General features: G+C 62.7%; 2 protein-coding genes across 8 annotated transcripts in view; both read right to left on the bottom strand.

The window, feature by feature from the left end:
• Positions 1-5,642: 5,642 nt before the first annotated feature.
• On the bottom strand, positions 5,643-13,526 carry NSMF (NMDA receptor synaptonuclear signaling and neuronal migration factor). Of its 6 annotated transcripts, XM_036260920.1 has the most exons (16): positions 13,456-13,526; positions 13,111-13,172; positions 12,075-12,560; positions 10,958-11,039; positions 10,161-10,166; positions 9,795-9,863; positions 8,956-9,008; positions 8,281-8,370; positions 7,564-7,688; positions 7,223-7,306; positions 7,095-7,128; positions 6,922-6,992; positions 6,721-6,800; positions 6,370-6,472; positions 6,062-6,137; positions 5,643-5,780 (listed from the first exon to the last, which is right to left on the bottom strand). In XM_036260920.1, exons 1-16 carry the CDS (start codon positions 13,524-13,526, stop codon positions 5,683-5,685), a joined length of 1,590 nt encoding a protein of 529 aa, XP_036116813.1. In that variant the 3' UTR covers positions 5,643-5,682. The 6 variants fall into 6 exon arrangements, with proteins under 6 accessions (XP_036116813.1, XP_036116818.1, XP_036116816.1 ...); XM_036260925.1 differs by lacking the exon at positions 8,281-8,370; XM_036260923.1 differs by lacking the exon at positions 9,795-9,863.
• A 953-nt stretch (positions 13,527-14,479) lies between these two features.
• PNPLA7 (patatin like phospholipase domain containing 7) overlaps positions 14,480-19,364 on the bottom strand; it is a 55,900-nt gene continuing 51,015 nt past the window's right edge. The window contains exons 28-36 of one of the 2 annotated variants that reach the window (XM_036261617.1): positions 18,331-18,447; positions 18,140-18,209; positions 17,215-17,331; positions 16,674-16,822; positions 16,352-16,504; positions 15,813-15,917; positions 15,335-15,419; positions 15,088-15,191; positions 14,480-14,941 (exon numbers count right to left, since the gene is read on the bottom strand). In XM_036261617.1, the coding sequence (XP_036117510.1) occupies positions 14,852-14,941; positions 15,088-15,191; positions 15,335-15,419; positions 15,813-15,917; positions 16,352-16,504; positions 16,674-16,822; positions 17,215-17,331; positions 18,140-18,209; positions 18,331-18,447 (990 nt within the window). In that variant the 3' untranslated portion in view covers positions 14,480-14,851. The remainder of the gene's footprint in view (positions 14,942-15,087; positions 15,192-15,334; positions 15,420-15,812; positions 15,918-16,351; positions 16,505-16,673; positions 16,823-17,214; positions 17,332-18,139; positions 18,210-18,330; positions 18,448-19,364) is intronic. The other variant, XM_036261618.1, reaches the window with a different exon arrangement.

The following is a 19,364-nucleotide window of genomic DNA, read 5'->3' as shown; positions in this document are numbered from 1 at the left end:
ATCCACCTGTCGGGGGGCACCCCGGTCACTTCCCAGCTTGGCTGTTGAACGAACGCCGCCATCGATGGGCTGCACCTGTCTTCGATATACGTGGGCTTTGTTCTTCAAGTCAATCACCAGAAGTGAATTCGGACTGCTGGATCACCTGGCAGTTCTATTTTTAATTTTTTGAGGAACGCCCTACTGTTTCCATGGTGACAGAGCATGAGGGGTCCCTTTTCTCCACATCGTCAGCAACACTCAATTCTTGTCATTTTGCTGATGGCCATTCTAACAGGCGAGAGGTGGTATCTCTGCGTTTCCTTGATGATTAGGGCACTGAGCATCTTGGCATGGACCTGTTGGCCATCTCCAGGTCTTTGGGAAAATGTCTACCCAGACTGTCCTACACAAATGTCAACTAGGTATTCTTTCACCAAAAAGGATTTATGTGAGAAAAGAAAGAATTGCAATCTCCTATGGGTGGCCATGGCGAGGGGAAAACGGAGGAAATATTTTATGGAGAGGAGAGGAAGTTAAGGGGGGCGCTGTTACCAGCCAGAGCTCCATTGTAGATGTGGGGGTCCTCCCGATGGAAGTGAGAAGCTCCTCCCAGAGGCCCTCCTGAGTCCACTCTAGGTTAAGGTCTCTGCCATACGTTTTGACAAGATCTGCCCATTTTTTCATTGCATTGTTTTTTATTGTTGTCTTTTGCTATTGAGTTTTTTAAAATTCTTTATATAGTTTGGGTATTAGCCCCTTATCAGATATATGGTTTGCAATTATTTTCTCCCATTGTCTTTCTTTTTTTTTTTTTTTTTTTATCCTCACCCGAGGACATTTTTCGATATTTTGTTCAGATAGAGTGAGAGGGAGAGAGAGAGAGAGAAACATCGACATGAAAGGGACACATCAAGTGGCTGCCACCCACACGACCCAACCAGGGCCGGGGACAAACTGCAACCGAGGTACATGCCCTTAGCGGGAACCAAACCCGGGTCTCTCCGGACCGCAGGCCGACGCTCTAACCGCTGAGACAAACCGGCCAGGGCTCTCCCATTGTCTTTCATCCTGGGGATGGTTCCTTTGCTGTACAGCAGCTTTCTAGCTTGATGTAGTCCCACTTGTTTATTGCTGCTTTTGCTTTGGGTGTCAGGTTTAAAAATCATTGCCAAGCCCTGGCTGGTTTGGCTCAGTGGTTAGAGCATCAGCCTGCAGTCCAGAGAGACCCGGGTTCGGTTCCTGCTAAGGGCACGTACCTCGGTTGCAGTTTGTCCCCGGCCCTGGTTGGTCGTGCGGGTGGCAGCCACTCGATGTTTTTTTCTCTCTCTCTCTCTTCCTCTCTTTCCCTCCCACTCTACCTGAACAAAAGAATGGAAAAAATGTCCTCGGGTGAGGATAAAGAAAAATAAAAAATAATAAAAAATAAAAATCATTGCCAAGTCTGATGTCAAGGAGAGTAGGAATGTTATGTCCAAGTCTTTTTTTAAAAAATGTTTTTTTAGAGAGAGTGAAACATGGGTGTGAGAGAGAAACATCGATCAGCTGCCTCCTACTGGAGGATCGAGCCTGCAACCTGGGCAGGTGTCCCAACTGGGAATTGAAACCAGACCTTTCATGAGGGCCATGGGCTGACCTCCAATCCACTGATCCACACCAGCTGGGCTGTGTCCAACTCTTTAGTCCATTTTGTATTAATTTCTGTGGTGTAAGATAGGGGCCTAGTTTCATTCTTTTTTTCAACCCTCACCTGAAGACATTTTTTGATATTTTGTTCAGATAGAGTGGGAGGGGGAGAGAGAGAGAGAGAAACATCGATGTGAAAGACACATTGAGTGGCTGCCACCCACCTGACCCAACCAGGGCTGGGGACAAACTGCAACTGAGGTACGTGCCCTTAGCGGGAACCGAACTCGGGTCTCTCCAGACTGCAGGCCGACGCTCTAAACGCTGAGCCAAACTGGCCAGGGCTCTAGTTTCATTCTTTTGCATGTGGCTGTCCGGTTTTCCCAACATCATCTATTGAAGAGACTGTCCTTTCCCCAGAGCATGTTTTCTGGCTCCTTTGTCATAGATTTACTTACCATATACACATGCATGGGTGTATTTCTGGGTTCTCTATTCTGTTCCACTGATATGCTTTTGTGCCAGCACTATACTGTTTTGATTACTATATCTTTATAATCTAGTTTGAAAGCAGGGGGTGAAAGACCTCCAGCTTTGTTCTTCTTCCTTAAGATTGCTTTGGCTATTTGGGATCTTTCATGGTTTCATATAAATTTCAGGTTTATTTGTTCAAAAAACATTGAAAATTTGATAGAGATTGCATTGTATCTGTATATTGCTTTGGGCAGTATGAACATTTTCACAATATTAATTCTTCCAATCCATGAGCACAGAACATCTTTACATTTGTTTGTGTCTTTGTCAATCGATTTTCATTCGAATCGTATAGTTTTCAATATACAGGTCTTCCAGCTCCTTGGTTACATTTACGCCTAGGTAATTACTTTTTTTTTTTTTTTGATGCAACTATAAATGACATTGTTTTCTTAATTTCTGACAGTTCAAGATGAATGTAAAAAAAATGCGGCAGGTTTTTGTGCATTGATTTTGTGTCCTGTAACTTTACTGAACTTATTAGTTCTAATAGTTGATGATGGAGTCTTTAGGGTTTTCTATACATAACATCACACCATCTGCAAGTAGTGAGAGTTTTATTTCTTCCTTTTCAATGTGGAAGTATTTAGTTCTTTTTCTTGCCTGACTACTGGGGCTAGACCTTCAATCAAAATGGCAAGAGTGAACATCCTTGTCTTGTTCACCACTGAGTATGAGGTTAGCTGTGGGCTTGTCATATATAGCCTCTGTTATGTCAAAGTATGTTCCCTCTGTACCTACTTGGTTGAGATTTTTAAAAATCATAAACAGATATCACCCTGGCTGGTTTGGCTCAGCAGTAGAGCGTCCACCCGTGGACCAGAGTCGGGGGTTTGATTCCAGTCAAGGGCATGTATCTCAGTTGCAGTTTGTCCCAGGCCCTGGTCGGGATCCTCCGGGGAGCAACCAGTCAATATGTCCCTCTCACATGGATGTTTCTCTCTCTCTCCCCCTCCCACTCTGTCTGGAGATAACGAAAAAAATATCTTCAGGTAAGGATGTTTAAAAAAAATCATAAACAGATACTGAATTTTGTCAAATGCCTTCTGCATCTGTTGAGAGAATTGTATGATTTTTGTCCTTCATTTGTAGGTGGTGTATCACGCTGACTTGCAGGTGTTGAATCATCCTTGCATCTCTGGAATAAATCCCACACGATCATGGTGTTCTATCCTTTTAATGTATTGTAGAATTCCATTTGCTAATATTTTGTTGAAGATTTTGGCATCTATGCCCACCAGAGATATTGGCCTGCAATTTTTTGTGGCATCCTTGTCTGGTTTTGGTATCAGGGTAATGCTGGCCTCAGACTATTTTTTTAAGAATAGTTTGAAAAGGATTGGCATTAATTCGTTGAATGTTTGGTAGAATTCACCCATGAAGCCATCTGGTCCTGGACTTTTTGGGGGGATGTTATTGATTACTAATTCAATCTCCTAGCTAGTCATTTGTCCAGATTTTATATTTCAGCACGATTCATTACATTTCAGGTTGCCAGGTTATTTCAAAAGGACATAACAAGCCCCATTACCTTTTCCCCACACGTTCACCAACATATCTTGTTTTTATTTTTTTTTGCCAAACCAATGAGTAAGAAGCAACACCTCATTCCTTCTGTTGTTTTTCAATCAATTTCGAATGGGGCTAAGAATCTCCATGTATTTATTGGCTATTTGGTTTCCACTGAGTTCTCTTCAGACCTTTGCTCCTTTTTCCCTATTGGCTTTTTCTTATCAATACACAAAATTTTTTTCTATATTAAGAACCTTAATTAACACTCTCTCTCGTGTGTTGTATTTCTTCCCCAACCATCTGTTTATGTGTCTCAACTGGGGCCGGTGGACAGGCTGCCCTGCAGTGACCTGGGGTGGCGATGGCGCTGTGCTGTCCTCACCCAGCCTGGCTGTACCTCTGCTATCCCCTTACTGGTGTACTTTCCCCAAAATGCTTTTCCATGTTCCCCGGCACCTTCTGGGTTTGCCACCTTTCCCTCACCACGCTTCTCCTTGGCGGTGAAGGGTACGGTGAATGGAACCTTGTGTGGTAAAACCTTGAGCCTCCTATGGGTGGACCCTCCCAGCCCTCACCCACTGCAGCCGACTCTCAGGACTGTGGGGTGGCACACTTGCTGAAACCACCCTAGACTGCAGGGTCCCCATTAGAGGCCAGGCGAGGGGCAGGGCACACAGCTGCTGGCTGGTCCTGGGGTCAGCACTGCAGGTGACGTGATGAACGTGCCTTCTAAACACAGCGTGTGCAGACAGGTGGGCCACACTGGAGAGTGTTGTCACACAGGCCTGCGTGGGCTCTTGTCCACAAACAGAAATCCTGGCACCCCCAAGTGCCAGGTCTCAGGGCCCAGCCCATCTGGGATGCCCTGGGACAACTGGTGACCAAGGGCTGTGGCCCGAGCTGGTACGCCCACCCTAGGAAGGTGGTGCCCCCAGGTCCCAGGTCCCCCTCCAGCCTGCACCCATGCCACCGGCTGGAGGCCTCTCCCCACCCCCAGCCTTGATGGCCTTGGGTGACCCAGCTGGCCCCAGTTGTTAGTCCCTGGGCCCCTGGGGTAGCCAGGCCTGTCTGTGTCTAGTGACAGCTCGGTCACTAGAGGATGTGTGGCAATATGCACATCTGGAAATGACAGGCTAAGGGAGGCAGCTGGTCCAGTGGTCACTCCTGGCCTTCTGCTGTGGCCACACTGCTGACCACATAGAGAATAACCTGACTGGGGTGGTCCTCTGCTCCCCTGGGGGTGGGAGCAGAAGGGACAAGGGACAGGGTGTCTCTACTCTCACCTCCCCAGCTGCTCGGCCCTTTCCAGGACCTCGGTTCCCACGTCCCTGCAGCGCCCTCCCTTGGCTGGGAGGTCCAGCAGCCCAGCACCCGTCCAGGCCGTGCGTGCAGGCGGCCCCACAGCAGCCCAGAAGGCCCTGCGCCCAGGGGGGTCGCCCAGGCGGCACGGAAACAGCAGAGCCGGCCGCAGCGGAGGGTCAGGTTTAATGGTCACTCACGGTATCGTACACGGTGGGGCCCGGCACACGCCCGCCCGCCCCAGCAGGGCACAGCCAGGTGCCTCAGACGCGGGCTCTGCAAAGGGGGCCTGCCCCCGAGCCCCGCTATATACAAGCGCCCCCAGCGGGCCAGGCGGGGTGCGAGCCCAGCCCCGGCGGCGGGCGGCGGGCTCTGGCCTGGGACGCGGAGCCAGGCCGGGAGCAGCGCGGGGCGCCCACGGGGCCCAGCCCCGGGGCCTGCACAGCCCGTCCTTCGGGCCAGGCCTGGCGGCGGCGGGGGCCCTCCACCGAGCTCCCTCGGGACAGAGGGAGGAGCGCGAGCGGCCCAGCCCGGTGCTGGTGATGGGTTCGCGGGCGCGGGCCCCGCGCGGCCGCCACGCACGCCACCCGCTCCCACGGGCTGGAGGAAATTGCACTTGTTCCGGGCGTCGCGCGAACCTGAGCGGTGAGGCTGCCCCGAGGGGCCGGTCAGGACCAGGACCAGGACCAGGACCAGGACCGGGCTCGGCCCGGCCCGGCGGCGGCGGCGCCCTCACAGCACGTCCTCGAAGTCCAGCAGCTTCGAGTGCTGGCGGCTCTTCCACAGGCGGTACAGCCGGAAGTCGAAGTAGGTCTCGATCATCTGCTTCCCTGGGGGCGCGGGCGGGGCTCAGGGCAGAGCGGGGCGGGGCCCAGGGCGGAGGCGGGGCTCGGGCGGGGCTATGGCAGGGTGGGGCGGGGCCCGGGGCGGGGCTATGGCAGAGTGGGGCGGGGCTCGGGCGGGCCCTGGGCGGGGGCGGGGCTATGGCCGAGCAGAGGGTCAGGGCTCAGGGCTGTGGCTCAGGGCTCAGGGCTCAGGGCTCGGCTGGAGGAAGGGGGCGCTGCCTCCTAGGCCCCACCCCGAGTGCTGGGAACCAGCCTCACAAACTCACCTTGGGCTGACAGCTCCAGGGGGGACTCAAAGATGACCCTGTAAGGGGTCATGAGGGTCCTGAGATTCTGGAACAGCTGAAAGGAGGGGCGGGGCCATGAGTTCAGGGCAGGGGTGGGAAGGAGTTTGAGGGCATGATGGGGGAGGAACCCCCCCAACTGGCTGGGCTGAGGTACAAGGGGTTTCTCTGGGGGTATTAAAGGGAGAAGAAAAGAGAATCTGGAGAGAAATGGGTGGGGGGCATTCTATTAACCCTTTTCATGGGTCTAGGGCTCCAGATGCCTAGGTGGGGCTTGGGGGTCCCTGTACCTTCTCCCCGTTGGGGTTCCCCAAAATGTAGCAGCCCATGATGTGGACGATGTTCGGCTCTGGGTTCACTTTGCTCATCAAGCGGCTCAACCGCTTCCAGAAGCTGGTGGGAAAAGGGCGAGCAGGTGTTCTCCAACCCAGGCCCCAGGTGTGACGCAGGGTGGGTCAGGGCCCAGCTGAGACAGAAGCCTCTGGGGAGGGGCTGTGGGTTGGGTGCACCTGTCTCCAGCCCCATTCCCCAGCCCCCACGCTCACTGAATCATGTCCCCAGCCCCCACAGCCACCCACCTGCTCACTGGGTCATGTCCCCAGCCCCCTTCCCCAGCCCCCACAGCCACCCTGCCTGCTCACTGGATCATGTCTTCCTCCTTCCCCACTTTGGCAAAGGTGGCCACCTTGTTCTTGAGCAGGTATAGGTGTCCTGGGCCACCCTGTAAGAGACTGTGGTCAGCCTCACAGGCTGCACACGAGGTGTCCATTCAATGCTCCTCCAATACACATATACCAGGTGGCATCCACCCCCCTCCCCAGCAGGAAAGCATTTAGCCTCACCTGGCAGAATATGAGCATCTTCCAGATCTTGGCACCCTTGTGGTAGATGTTCAGCTTCTTCTCTATCTCCTCTGAAGAGGGAGAGGTGTGAGCGCTGCCCCCCAGTGCTCCCTACAGCCTGCGCACACCCCCAGCGCACCCCCCAGCAGACGGTGGGGATGCAGGGCACATACCCAGGATGTCGTCGAAGGTGGCGTGCTCGTGGTCCTGGGACAGACACAGGCCACATCTGAGTCAGAGGCCCTCTCAGGCAGCACCCCCACCCAGCACTGGGGGACAGGCGGAGCCGGGGGGCACTCACGTAGAGAATGGGGATGATGGAGGGGTCGTCCCTGCGGATGATGGTGGGGATGTACTCAGCCTTGGGCACCTTGGAGGAGATGAGCTGGGAACAGCACAGGGAACTGCTCAGGAAGGGCCTGGCCACCTCTGGGCCAGGGGTTGTAGGAGCCCCTGTGAGGTCAGCCCCACCCCCAGCAGATGAATGATACTCCCAGGCAGCCCACAGAGGAGCCCGGTGAGAAACCACCCCAAACCCTGCAGTGGCTGCGTCATTCCCAGGCAGAAACAGTGGAGCTCCTGGAGGAAAAAGGAAGCCCTCCGCAGACCAGATGGAGAAGCACTGGGGTGGCCAGTCCTCACCATGACCTTGGGCGGCAAGAAGCCCTCAGTGTCACAGGCCACCGCCTCCAGGCCCTTCTCAGTCTCCCAGTCCAGGTCCTCGAAAGTCTCGTCCAAAGTGCAGTGTGAGCTCTGCAGGTCACTACCTGAGGAGCAGGGTGGGTCAACGGGGCTGCGGGCCATCAGCCCACCTCCTGCCCAGCTGCAGTTCCCAGAGACAGTGGTAGACAGAGCGGGCAAGCCACATCCTGGAGGGTCCTCCAGGCCAGCGAGGACACAGGATGGGTGAGGGAGTGGAGCCAAGGTCACCGCCAGCTAGGCAAGACTGGCTGCTGCTGGCCAGAAGCTGCCCGACTGGGGAGGCCAGGGGACCCCTGTGCAAGGCTGGCGGGAGCCAGGATGCGGGTGTAGGCTCCAGCCAGGTGCGCCTGGTGCCCTGGATCAATAAGGAGCTGAGCACTGCAGCCCGTGCCCCTCAGGCTTCGGAGAGAGGAGGCAGCGCACAGGCAGAGAGCAGAGGCCTACAGGCGCCCTGCCCGGCCCACCACCGCGGTGCGTTACTCTGCCCGCAAGCGCCGAGGTGCAAGGCGCTCGGGTTTACCGACAGCTCATCTGAAGCTCGGAGCAGAAGCGCAGAAGCTTAGCTGCCCGGGCGGGGGACCCGCCCAGCAGAGCTGGGGGCCTGGGGGCCTAGGGGAGCCTTGGGGAGGGGTGGGCTGGCCTGTGCGGGGCACCTACTGTCTCGGGAGTCGTGGGAAGTGTCGGCTTTCATGGGGGTGGGGTCGCTCCAGGACCGGCTGAAGCTCCGCTCGCGCCGCTCTGCGAACGCTGCGGGGAGAGCAGAGCCCGCGTCAGGCCTCAGCGGGCGGGGCGGGGCCTGGGCGGGGCCGGGGCCAGGCCCAGTGCGAGGGCGTGGCCTGGGAGGCCGGGGGGCCGAGCCCGAGGAACCAGAGGTGGGCTGGGCCAATGGCGGGCCGGCTCTCGGGCAGGATCTGGAAGAGTCGGGGAGTTCCAGGGTGGGGCAATGGAGAACGCCAATGTGGGAAGAGTAGGGGTGTTGGGGGGCGTGGGGGGCTATGGCCGGAGTCTGGGAGCGCTGGGGTGGAGCTGGGGATGCAGCTGGGCAGGGTGGGGTTAAGTATGGGCAGCACTGGGGACGGAGCCCCAGGACGCCAGTGGGGGCGGGGCTATGGGCGGAATGGGGGTGCCAGGGCAGGGCTAGGGGCAGAGTTTGCGGGTGCTGTGGCGGGGTTAGGGATAAAGCCTGGGGTGTCAGGGCGCTGCACTAGGGGCAAGTTGCAGTCGGGCGTGGGCCTTAGGGGTCTTCCGTGCAGAGCGAGCAGCACTCAAAGCCCAGCCGGCCAAGAGCAGGACCCCGCCCCCACCCCCACCCCCGCCTCCCCACCCCCTTACTCTGGGCCTTCACCCTCCGGCTGCCGACCATGCGTAGGTGTTTTCGGAAGTTCCTGGGGGGATAGAAGCACCAGGGGCTGCGAGGGGGGTGGGGAGTGGTCCTTGCTCCCACATCCCCTGACCTCCACTGCTAGTGCCACATCTGACTCAGAGAAGGATGCCCTCCCGGAGCCCCCACACAACCCACCCAGAGGCAAACCCCACCCTGTCCCTCTCCTTACTGTGACCCTTCCAGGGCTCCCCTTTGGGGCCTGGACAAAGGCACACTGATCAAGCGACTCTTGCCACCCCACCCTCCGTCCCCTGGTGACTAGGACGCTCAACACCCCACCTCCACTGTGTTGCCCTCCCATTCCCTCCTTGGCCCAGGCCAGCCTCTCTCCCGGTGGTCAAGGGCTCCTGCCTTCTGCCCTTGGCTGGGCAGCGCAACTGTCTGCATCACCCACAGGCAGGTCTGGGGCCTGCAGGAGATGCCCCTCCCCCACACGTCCCTGGGCCATCTCAGGGACAGTTCTTTCTCCCCAAACTTTGTGCCCTAAAAGGCTTGAAGCCTGAATGGACAGACAGCTTCCTGGACACATCCCTGAGGTAGGAGTTGGGGAGGGTTAGCCTTGCCACTGACCCCACAGCTCTGGGCTTCGCAGGCCAGAGAGAGACAACCGTGACTGTCCCCCAAAACAAAGTCCTGGGCGCCCAGGCCACGTGGCCTCTCCTGCCTGCTGCGTCCCCAGAGCAGGGCCAGGCCAGTGGTCGCCACCACCCCTCCCCCATCCGGTCTGCTGGCCGGACCAGCACAGACACGAGACGGACCCTGGTGGCGAGAGGCTGGCAGGCCCTACCTCTGGATTACAGACGCAGACTCATTCTCCCGCTTCCGGCGCTTCCTCTCCGCGTAGCCCCTGAACACCCTGGGAAACCAGGAGTCAGCACTGCCCTTGGCCACAGGCAGAGGGACAGACACGAGGGGACAGAGGCGCGAGCGCAGGGACCAGTGGGACATCCGGGCGCTGGGCCTGGCAGAGGGGTCCTGGCTGCCTCGCCCTGTCCTGGCCCGGCCCTGGCAGGCCCGCTGCAGCCTCGGTGCCCGCGGGGACACCGCACTCCCTCACAGTCGAGCCCAGATCCCTGGCCTGCCCAAACCTACTGGGGGGGACGCCCCAGGGACAATCGCATGCCCTCAGGCTGGAGGTCCCACGGGTACTTACGAGATGCTGCAGGTACGGCCGGTAGGGGCAGCATGAGAGAGAAGACACAGTGAGCTTTGACCGCTCAGCCCAGCTAGCTCCCCGTGGTCAGTGCCCTCCTTAGGATTCAGAGTCCCCCACAAGTACCCCAGGTACCCTCAGGGCGCTGCACGCTGTGGGCCAGCCCCTAGAAGGGCCGTGGACACCAGTCACCATGGCCCATGGCCCAGGTGCTGTGACATGCCAGGCCAGCACAGAGGCCGGACTGCCCTGCTAGCCCGGGGACCCAAGGGGGTGGTGGCATCACTTCTGGGCCCCAGGGTGGGTCGCCTGTGGGGAGGGCACCTCTTTGGTGTGGAGCACACTACAACAAAGGACGCCCCTGGGAAGAACCCCAGGATAGAAAACCCAGACGCGTGTCACAGGTGTGGAAGGGCAGACCTCCAGGGGCTCCTAAGTGGTGGTCACTCGGGGCACACACGGAACAGAAGCAAGCTGCAGTCTGGGGCGTGCCTGAGGGCAGAGCCTCGTGGGCAGCGCTGGGTGACACAGGCCCAGGAGAACCCCCCCACTGGTGACTGTGTCAGAGGCAGCCTCAGGCTGGACCCGTGAGGAACAGGGACCGGCTGAGCGCGTGGGGGGGAGAGCAGCTGGCTTGCCTTCCCTCGGAGTGACGCCACTTCTGGGCAGGGGGGCTGCTCAGGAGCAAGCACCCCTGTGGAGCTCAGGGGAAAGAGAGGGTCCGGGACTAGTTCCGAAGCCCAGAAGAGGCCCCGGCCAGGCCCCGAGCTGGGGCACAAGTCAAGGACATGACTCACGCTTGCATAGTCGTGGTTGCCGTCTGGAAGCTAAAGAGGTTTTCCTTGGGGAACCAGGTGCGGATAGGGGTGTGAGTGTCGTCTGGAAGAGACAAAAGGAGCGGTGACCAGGGAGGCTTGGGGGTCCCTGGTGGGGAAGGGGTGCTTCTGAGGCAGCCAGCGGAGGCTGGCCCGGGGCCCCGAGGCGACGGGCACCCACTCAGCTGCTGGGGCCGGCACGGCTCAGTGGCTTCGTGACGCTTTGATGGTCTCTGCTCGGCTCTCCTTTTGTTGAGAAGTCCTCTGAAAGGACAGCCTGTCCCCAGGGTGCCCAGCAAACGCTCCCTTTGGGAAGGGGGGGCGGGGACAAGGGCCGCAGCCCTCCTGGGGGCGCGGGGCCTTCTCTGCAGCAGGACACGTGTGAGCTGAGCCAGACCTCCCCCCAGACCCTTCCAGGGGGGAGCAGGGAGCGTGGACACTGCAGCTCCCAGACAAGGCTGAAGGCTCAATCACGTCGCTCTGATCCTCCCACCCTGACCCCTGCCCGACCCCGCCTGTGTCCCTCACAGGAACATGGAATTGTGGAGGTGAACTGCCCACCCCCCAGGCCTGTGCCCTGATGCCCAGGAGGTGTCCTCAGAGGCGGCGGCAGCACAGCCAGGAGGCACCGGGCTGCCTGAGTGTCCCAGGGAGACCTTTTCAAGACACAGTGAGCCTCTGGGGTCCCCAGCCTCAGGCACAGCCTGATAACCCCGGGAAGAGGCCCACCGGCTGGCCAGGCTCCAAACAGCTACATACGTCCTGAAGTATGTGGGAGCCCTGCTTGGTGGGCCCAGAGCAGGGGCTGTTCCCGGGGACTCCTCAGAGGCAGCCCAATCTTCCAACTAAGCCATGTTTCCTGCCTGCTCAACCCTCAAGACCCTGCCGGGCCCCTCCTCTGGGAGGCACTCTTTGATTGACTTGGTGCTGGCAGCGCCAAAGTCGACCACGGGGCACGGGACAGGGTGCCAGGGACACTGCCTGCCTGCTCCGACCTGGGCGCCCTCCGCCTGCCTGAGCCTCATGATGGTCGCTGCGGGCAGACCCCAGCACCAGCACTCCGCCCAAGTCCTCCCGTGCCCGAGACGAGCCCCCTCACCAGACACACGGTCCACACTGTACATCCTCTCCAGCTTCTTGCGGCGACTGGTGGGCTGGGGCACAGGGGGCTGGTCCAGCCCAAAGGCCCGAGGGGAGGGGCCGGGGGCCAGCGGGGCGCACCCCGGACATTCCTTGGAGCACTGGTGGCTGCCGGCCCAGTTCTGACAGGGGGTGCTGACGTCCTCACAGCTGGCGCGAAGGGCCTGGCTGTGGTGGTGGGGGTGCTCCCGGTGCCGCCGCCCCTTGACCACCGCCAGCTCAATGGCCTCGGCCTCCGGGCTGGGCAACAGGGCGGGCTCCCCGGAGATGGTGTACACACGGGGCTGGGGACCCTCTCCGGCTGGCTTCCCAATGACCGCTTCCTCGGAGAGGCTGCCTTCGTAGCGGCCGTTGGAGACGAGGGAGAGGCGGCGCTTGTTCTGGGGGGCTGGCTGCATCTCGGGGGACCCGTCGTGGCCAGAGTAGGCGTCAGCCAGCAGGTGGTCTGGGGAAGAGGTGCCAGGTGAGTCTGCAGGTACTCAGAGGGCAGAGGACACCCGATGGGTGCTTGGCCTGGATGTGGGAGCCTGGGGCTCCTCCTAGAGGTTCCCACCTCCCTCCAGCCGGCCCCAAGCCCCTTGTGTGTGTGAGGGGACAACAGGACCAGCTACCTGTGGGTGACGGGTGGGGCAGGAATAAACAGGCCACCTCCTAGCCTGCCACCGCACTCATGTGCCCAGTGCCAACTTCTCCCCTCCCCCCTACCAGCTGGCCCCCAGAGACATGGTGCCAACCCTGGGGGTGCCAGGAGGCCGGTTGCCATGCCAACAGCCCAGGCTGGGTGGGTGCCATGGTGATGAGTGACTCTGAGCTCCTCCTGGGGCTCTGGGCCAGGGAGGGCAGGGGGCATGAGGCAGCCGGCCCAGCAGGGCAGCTGCGCTCTCACGCCGGAGCCCCCAGGCCCCCCGGCTGGGCCCGGCCTGGAGCAGGGGACAGCAGGCCGAGGGTGCAGGGCTGCGCACAGACCCATCCCGGCACTGCTCACGTGCGCCTACCTGCACCGTTCCGGTTCTCAGGGTGACTCTGGGACAGGTACTCGCCGAAAGCTCGGGCGGCTCTGCAGAGTGGACAGCAGGGCGCCGTCAGCGCGCACGGCCCGCCCTGGCCTCTTCTGCAGCAGCAGCACGGGGTCCTCACCCCCCCCATCCCGGGCCTGGCACCAGCGAGGGGGGGATCCCCCAGGGCGGGCGCGCGCAGCCCACCCCGAGACCCAAGGTCGCAGCTCTCGGGACCCCTGCGCCCAGCGCCCGAGGCCGGGCCCCACCACCCGGGAGCGTGGGGGCGCACGAGGCGGGGTGGGGGCGGGGAGGCGGCGCCGGGGCGGCCGCCGGCGCACTCACCGCACTTTGGCCGCCACGGAGGACATGGCCTCGCTCCGCAGCGCCCTCCTCCGGGAGGCGGCGGCGCCCATGGTCGAGGCGCCGGCGCATCCCCGGCCTCAGAGCGCGCCCCGCGCCCGCCGCCTCCGCCGGGGTAGCCGCGCCGCACAGGGGCTCGGGCTGGGGCCGGGGCCCGGGACCCGCATGGCCGCGCCGGGCCCTCCGCGCGTCCCGCACCGGGAGCCGCGGCCAGGACCGGGGGCGACGCTCCGCCCACCGCGCGTCAGGGCCGGGCGGGGCGTGCACCGTGACGTCAGGGGCGGGCCGCCCACCGGGAAGTCAGTCCGGAGCCCTGGCTGGGAGGGGCGGTCCGCGTGACGTCAGGACCTGGGGGGCAGCTCCGACAGTGACGTCAGAGCACGGCCCTGGCCATGCGGCAGGGGCGGGGCTCCCGGCTCGCAGTTCCCATCACTAGCTTGGGAGCCAGGAGGCAGGCTGGTCACCTGTCTGTCTGGGGGGTCCTAGGCCTTGGGTCAGAGGTCTGCCTGCCCCTCGGAGACCCACGTCCCCTGCTCTGAGCCTGCAGGGATGGTGGACCCCAAAGCCCCAGGCCGGGCAGTCCTCCGTCCTGGTGTGCAAAGGGCTTCCCCGGAGCTCTGAATGACTGGAAATAAGGGGGGGAGTCCGCGGTGGAGGGGCCTGTGTGTACCGAGTGCGAACAGTGCCGCAGCGGCCGGGAAAGTCTCCTTGGCGGGGCGACCCCTGCTCCACCCCAGATCCTGGTGCTCTCCCTGCTGGGCCTGAAATGGTTGCCGGGCCCCACCTCCTGTTCTGAAGGCTTCATATCCCCGCAGAGGGGTGTCTTGAGCCCTAGGGTCCCCATGTGGTGACCTCCAAGGAGGGCAGGCAATGCCATGCCCACCAGGCCTCAGGGATGTGGTCCCCCAGTGGCCAGTGATGGGGCGGCTGCTCCCTGGCTCCGGTCGAGCACGGCTGGGCTTTGCTCTCCGCCACGGGGGCCTGGCGCAGGGACCACACGCCCACACAATCAGATCTGCTTTTATTGACCGCCTAGGTGGAGGCAGGGCCCTCGGCTCTCAGAGGCCTCGGGGCTGCAGGGGCTGGCCTGCGCCCAGGGTGCTGTGTGAGCAGGAGGTGCCAGGACCAAGTGCCCCACCGGGAGCGGCAGTGCAGAGGCTGACACCCAGCTCGGCCCTGGGCCCCACCAGGGCTCCTGCCCCAGGGCTGTGGTTTCCGGGCTGGTGCCCTGCAGGAGCAGGCTTCAGGGAGGTCAGGGCGGAGACCTCTACGGTGCCCTGCAGGAGCTGGCTTCAGGGAGGTCAGGGCGGAGACCTCTACGGTGCCCTGCAGGAGCAGGCTTCAGGGAGGTCAGGGCGGAGACCTCTACGTGTCTTGGTCAGAGAGCCAGGGGGTCGGTCAAGGCGTCCTGGGACAGTTTGGGGGAAGCCAGGCTAGGGTGCTGATGATGAAGTGGGGGCTCGTCTTCCTGTAAGCAGACAGTCAAGGGGGGAACAGGCTGGAGGGCGACCCTGGTGGGGTTCCCCAGCCCTGGGTGGCAGCAGGTAGCGAGAACACCGCGGCCTGTCGGGCCTCAGAGCCGGTGCGGGGGCCAGGGCGGTGCAGGCAGCTCACCGAGTCGGAGCCCACGTCGGCTGGGGAGCTCTGGAAGTCAGCGTAGGCATCTTGGGGGCCGTCTGGCAACCCCTCCTCGCACTCGGTCAGATAGTCAGACTCGTCTGGGCAGAGGGAGGGCCGTGTCGGTCTCCCCAGGCAGGCCACACGGCAATGGCCCAGGTCCCTGCCCACCGCCGACCAGGTCCAGGGCCACTTCCACCAGCCCCCTCAGCTCTATGGCACACGTCCTGGGTGTCCAACTCACCGTCCACCACGGCCACCTTGGCAGGCTCTATACGTGACACAATCTCGGCGAGGTCCGTGAAGGAGGCATTGGGGCAGGTGAGGACCTGCAGGGCCGAGATGGAGGACACGTCTAGGCAAAGGCACCACTTGCTGTGCCCCCTGCCCGCAGCCCTGACTGCCCGCCAGGCCCGCAGCCCGCTGCCCTCTGTCAACCCCTGGGACCCTAGCTGAGGATCCCCTGTGCAGAGGCAGGAAAGATGGGCAGAGTCCTGAGCAGACACCCCAATCAGACCGCCATCCTGTCCGGAGGGGATAAAGGGGGGACCCAAGAGCAGACAGATGCCAGGAGACAGTCCCCAGGGCCATGGCAGGTGCTGCACGTGAACATCTGGGTGCTCCAAGGCTGCCGGCTGCAGGGCGCAGGGCACCTATCTGGGTGGTGTGTGGGAGAGACAGGCCACAGGATGGGGGGAGGAGGGTGCCCGCTGGGCGCTCACGTCGCAGGCCTTCATCTTGCCCTGCCGGTCCTGCAGCATCTTCTCCAGCACACCACTCCGCTTCCAGATGTCGAACACCGTGCGCCCGTGCTGGTACCCCACCTCCTGTACACACAGAGGGGACCTGGGACTGGGCGCCGGGGGGCCCCACCTCCTGCACACAGAGGGGACCTGGGCCTGGGCGCCGGGGGTCCCCACCTCCTGTACACACAGAGGGGACCTGGGACTGGGCGCCGGGGGTCCCCACCTCCTGTACACACAGAGGGGACCTGGGACTGGGCGCCGGGGGTCCCCACCTCCTGTACACACAGAGGGGACCTGGGACTGGGCGCCGGGGGTCCCCACCTCCTGTACACACAGAGGGGACCTGGGACGGGGCGCCGGGGGTCCCCACCTCCTGTACACACAGAGGGAACCTGGGACTGGGCGCTGGGGGGCCCCACCTCCTGTACACACAGAGGGGACCTGGGACTGGGCGCCGGGGGGCCCCACCTCCTGCTCTGAGGGCACCGGAGCCCAGCCCCGCACCCCACACTCACGCAGATCTCGGAGAACTTGCCGAAGTCCAGGGTGCCGTAGCTGTCGATGGGCGGGCGCAGGCACTCGCAGTAGTCGCTGCTCCGCACCTGCTCCAGCTGCCGCACGCAGCACACGTAGGCCAGGCGCGTCTGGATCTCCGCCATGTTCAGCACCTGCCCGGCACAGCCTCCTCGTCTCGGACCCTGGTCCCCCCCTCCCTGGGGGACATGGCTCTGCAGGCCTGACCCTCCCAGGGCTGGGCCAGCAGCAGGGGCAGTGAGGCTCAGGGGCAGGAGGCTGAGAGAGCTGCAAGGGCCAGGCTGCACCCCCAGGGCTGCCCACCTTGACCTTGGTGGCCAGGGGGTTCCAGCGCTTCCAGAGAAGCCACCACCCAGACAGGGCGTCGCCGTAGTTGGTGAGGTCCGTCTCGTCCCTGCTGCCTACGTCGATGGCGATCACCACCTTTGCCCCCATCGACCTGGCCACATCCGCTGGGAGGAGGAGACCCTGGTCACCACCCGGGACAGGTGCACAGACCCCAAGTCGGGGTGCAGCCTCCCGACAAGCTCTGAAGCCAGCTGAGGACACTGAACTGTCCAACAGGTGGCAGGTGTGCCAAGGGAGGCCCCACAGCACATGACACCTGTGGGCTGTAGGTCCCAGCCACGGGCACAGACGGGAGGTGGCTGCTCCCAGCCCCTCCACGGCCCTGGTTCTGAATACTGACCACGGGAGCACAGGCAGGACTCACGCCAAGCGCGCATGTGTGTGCGTGCATGCGTGTGTGCGCGCACGCGCTCTCTGCTCTGCGCCAGCCTGTAACCCTTGGCACGCTCTGAGGAGAACGTGCACCAGCACCGGGAGCGGAGGCGGCGGGCAGTACCTGGGAGGTTGTTGATGTAGCCCCCGTCCATCAGCAGGTGCCCGTCTTTGGGGTCGCAGAGAGGCGGCATGTAGCCCGACAGGGACATGCTGGCCCGCACATACCTCCACAGGGAGCCTGGCAGGGGAGGGGGAGGGGAGATCACCGGCCATGCCAGGGGCAGAGAGGGGCCTTCCCAGCCCTGCACCCCTGCCCTGCACCCTCGGCACAGCCTGGCCTATGCGGGGTCCTCACCTAACTCACAAATGCCCACTGCCCAGCACGCCCCCGTGGCCTGACCGCGGCCCCCTCCGACCTCACTGCCCGAGCACGCCCCCCTCTGCCCCCACGGCCAGAGTGAGCCCCCTCCACCCATGTCCCAAGCGCACCCCCCTCCGCCCCCGCTGCCCCAGCAGGCCCCCCTGTGCCCCCATGGCCAGAGTGCGCCACCTCCACCCATGTCCCAAGCGCACCCCCCTCCGCCCCCCCTGCCCCAGCAGGCCCCCCTGTGCCCCCATGGCCAGAGTGCGCCCCCCTCCACCCATGTCCCAAGCGCACCCCCCTCCGCCCCCACTGCCCCAGCAGGCCCCCCTGTGCCCCCACGGCCAGAGTGCGCCCCCCTCCACCCATGTCCCAAGCGCACCCCCCTCCGCCCCCACTGCCCCAGCACGCCCCCCTCTGCCCGCACGGCCGGAGCGTGCCCCCTCCACCCACAGCCCAAGTGCCCTTCACTCCTCCTCCCCACTCAGCTCACAAGTTGTGTTCACCCCCCCAGTCTGGGATCTGGGCGCCTGGCAGTCCCCCAACACCGGTCTTTCATGGCCAGGCGGTTTCTGCATCAGAGCTCCCTCTGGTGACCTTGGGGCCTCCCAGCTCCTGGAGGCCGGCCGTCCTCGGCCTGCGTGGGCCCAGAGCGGGAGCCACCCAGGAGCAGGCAGGCGCTCACCGTCTGTGTGGACCCGCATGGCCGAGGCCGAGATGTCCGTGGTGACGGTGAAGTAGGGGATCCACAGGTCCTGAGGGAGGACGGGCTCAGAGGGGCGTTCTCCTGGCCACCAGCCAAGGGCAGGGAGGGATGGAGGGTGCAGAGGGTGCAGCACAGGCCAGGCAGGGCCCCCCGGGCAGCCCTCTGAGCACCTCGATCTGCCGGTCCTTGAAGACGCTGCAGATGCTGCTGTTGAAGCCGGCCCCCGAGAACATGGAGGTGATGGGGTAGGTCAGGTCCAGCACGGTCTTCACCATCGACGTCATGTCCTGACGGGGCACAGTGAGGCCCCTGTGAGAGACCAGCAGGAGCTTCCGGGAAAGGCAGCAGGGACGGGGGCACCCATGCCCTCCCAGCAAACAGAACAGAGGCGTGGGGGTGTCCTGGGGGTGGGGGACTCTGCAGGGTGAGCGCTGGGCTCGAGGTCCTGTGGGGGGAAGGCCCTGGGGGTATGGAGGTCCTGGGGAAGGGTAGGACCTGGGGGGGTGAAGGTCCTGTTGGGGGGAGGCCCTGGGGGAATGGAGGCCCTGGGGGTATGGAGGTCCTGGGGGGGGTAAAACATGAGGGGGTGGAGGTCCTATGAAGGGGAGGTGGGGGGTGGAGACCCTAGGGGGGGCAGAGGTCCTATGGGGGGAGGGCCCTGGGGGGGGCAGAGGTCCTGTGGGGGGCGGAGGTCCTGGGGGGGCAGAGGTCCTGGGGGGGCAGAGGCCGTGGGGGGGCGGAGGTCCTGGGGGGGCAGAGGTCCTGTGGGGGGGAGATCGTGGGGGGGGGCGGAGGTCCTGGGGGGGAGAGGTCCTGTGGGGGGAGGCCGCGGGGGGGCGGAGGTCCTGGGGGGGCAGAGGTCCTGTCGTGGGAGGCCCTGGGGGGACCTGCATAGCCTTGTGCAGTCGCCTGGCAGTGAGGCGTGCTCCTGCTTGGGCCCTGAGCTCCAGCCTGCCCAAGGGGACCCACAGAGGCCTCCCGGGGAGGGAAGCTGCCCTGGCCTTGCTCGGGTGGCCCTCACACACACCCCAGCGGGCGCCTCAGGCCTGCAAGGACCCTCCTGCCAGAGCCCTCCCCTGGGGTGGGCAGAGGCCGCCCTCTGCAGTGAGGGTCTAGTCAGACACGCGAGGACATCCAGGTTCCAGGCTGCCTGACTCCTCAGGCTCAGGGACGGGGCCCCCCCTGGGACGTGCACAACAGCCCT

The sequence above is a fragment of the Molossus molossus genome, unplaced genomic scaffold (assembly GCF_014108415.1).
Source record: "Molossus molossus isolate mMolMol1 unplaced genomic scaffold, mMolMol1.p scaffold_m16_p_14, whole genome shotgun sequence".
Lineage (NCBI taxonomy): Eukaryota > Metazoa > Chordata > Mammalia > Chiroptera > Molossidae > Molossus > Molossus molossus.
The sequence above is the reverse complement of the archived record's forward strand: the minus strand, read 5'-3'. Positions and strand labels throughout refer to the sequence as shown.

Bases quoted from the DNA above. Each gene is read 5' to 3' on its own strand.
- NSMF (XM_036260920.1), bottom strand. From the start codon at position 13,526: ATGGGCGCCGCCGCCTCCCGGAGGAGGGCGCTGCGGAGCGAGGCCATG. The intron at 8,371-8,955 runs GTAAGGGGGTGG...CTCTCCCCGCAG, and splicing joins CCGGAGGGTGAAGGCCCAGA to CGTTCGCAGAGCGGCGCGAG. The intron at 6,138-6,369 runs GTACAGGGACCC...CCCTCCTTTCAG, and splicing joins GGAACCCCAACGGGGAGAAG to CTGTTCCAGAATCTCAGGAC.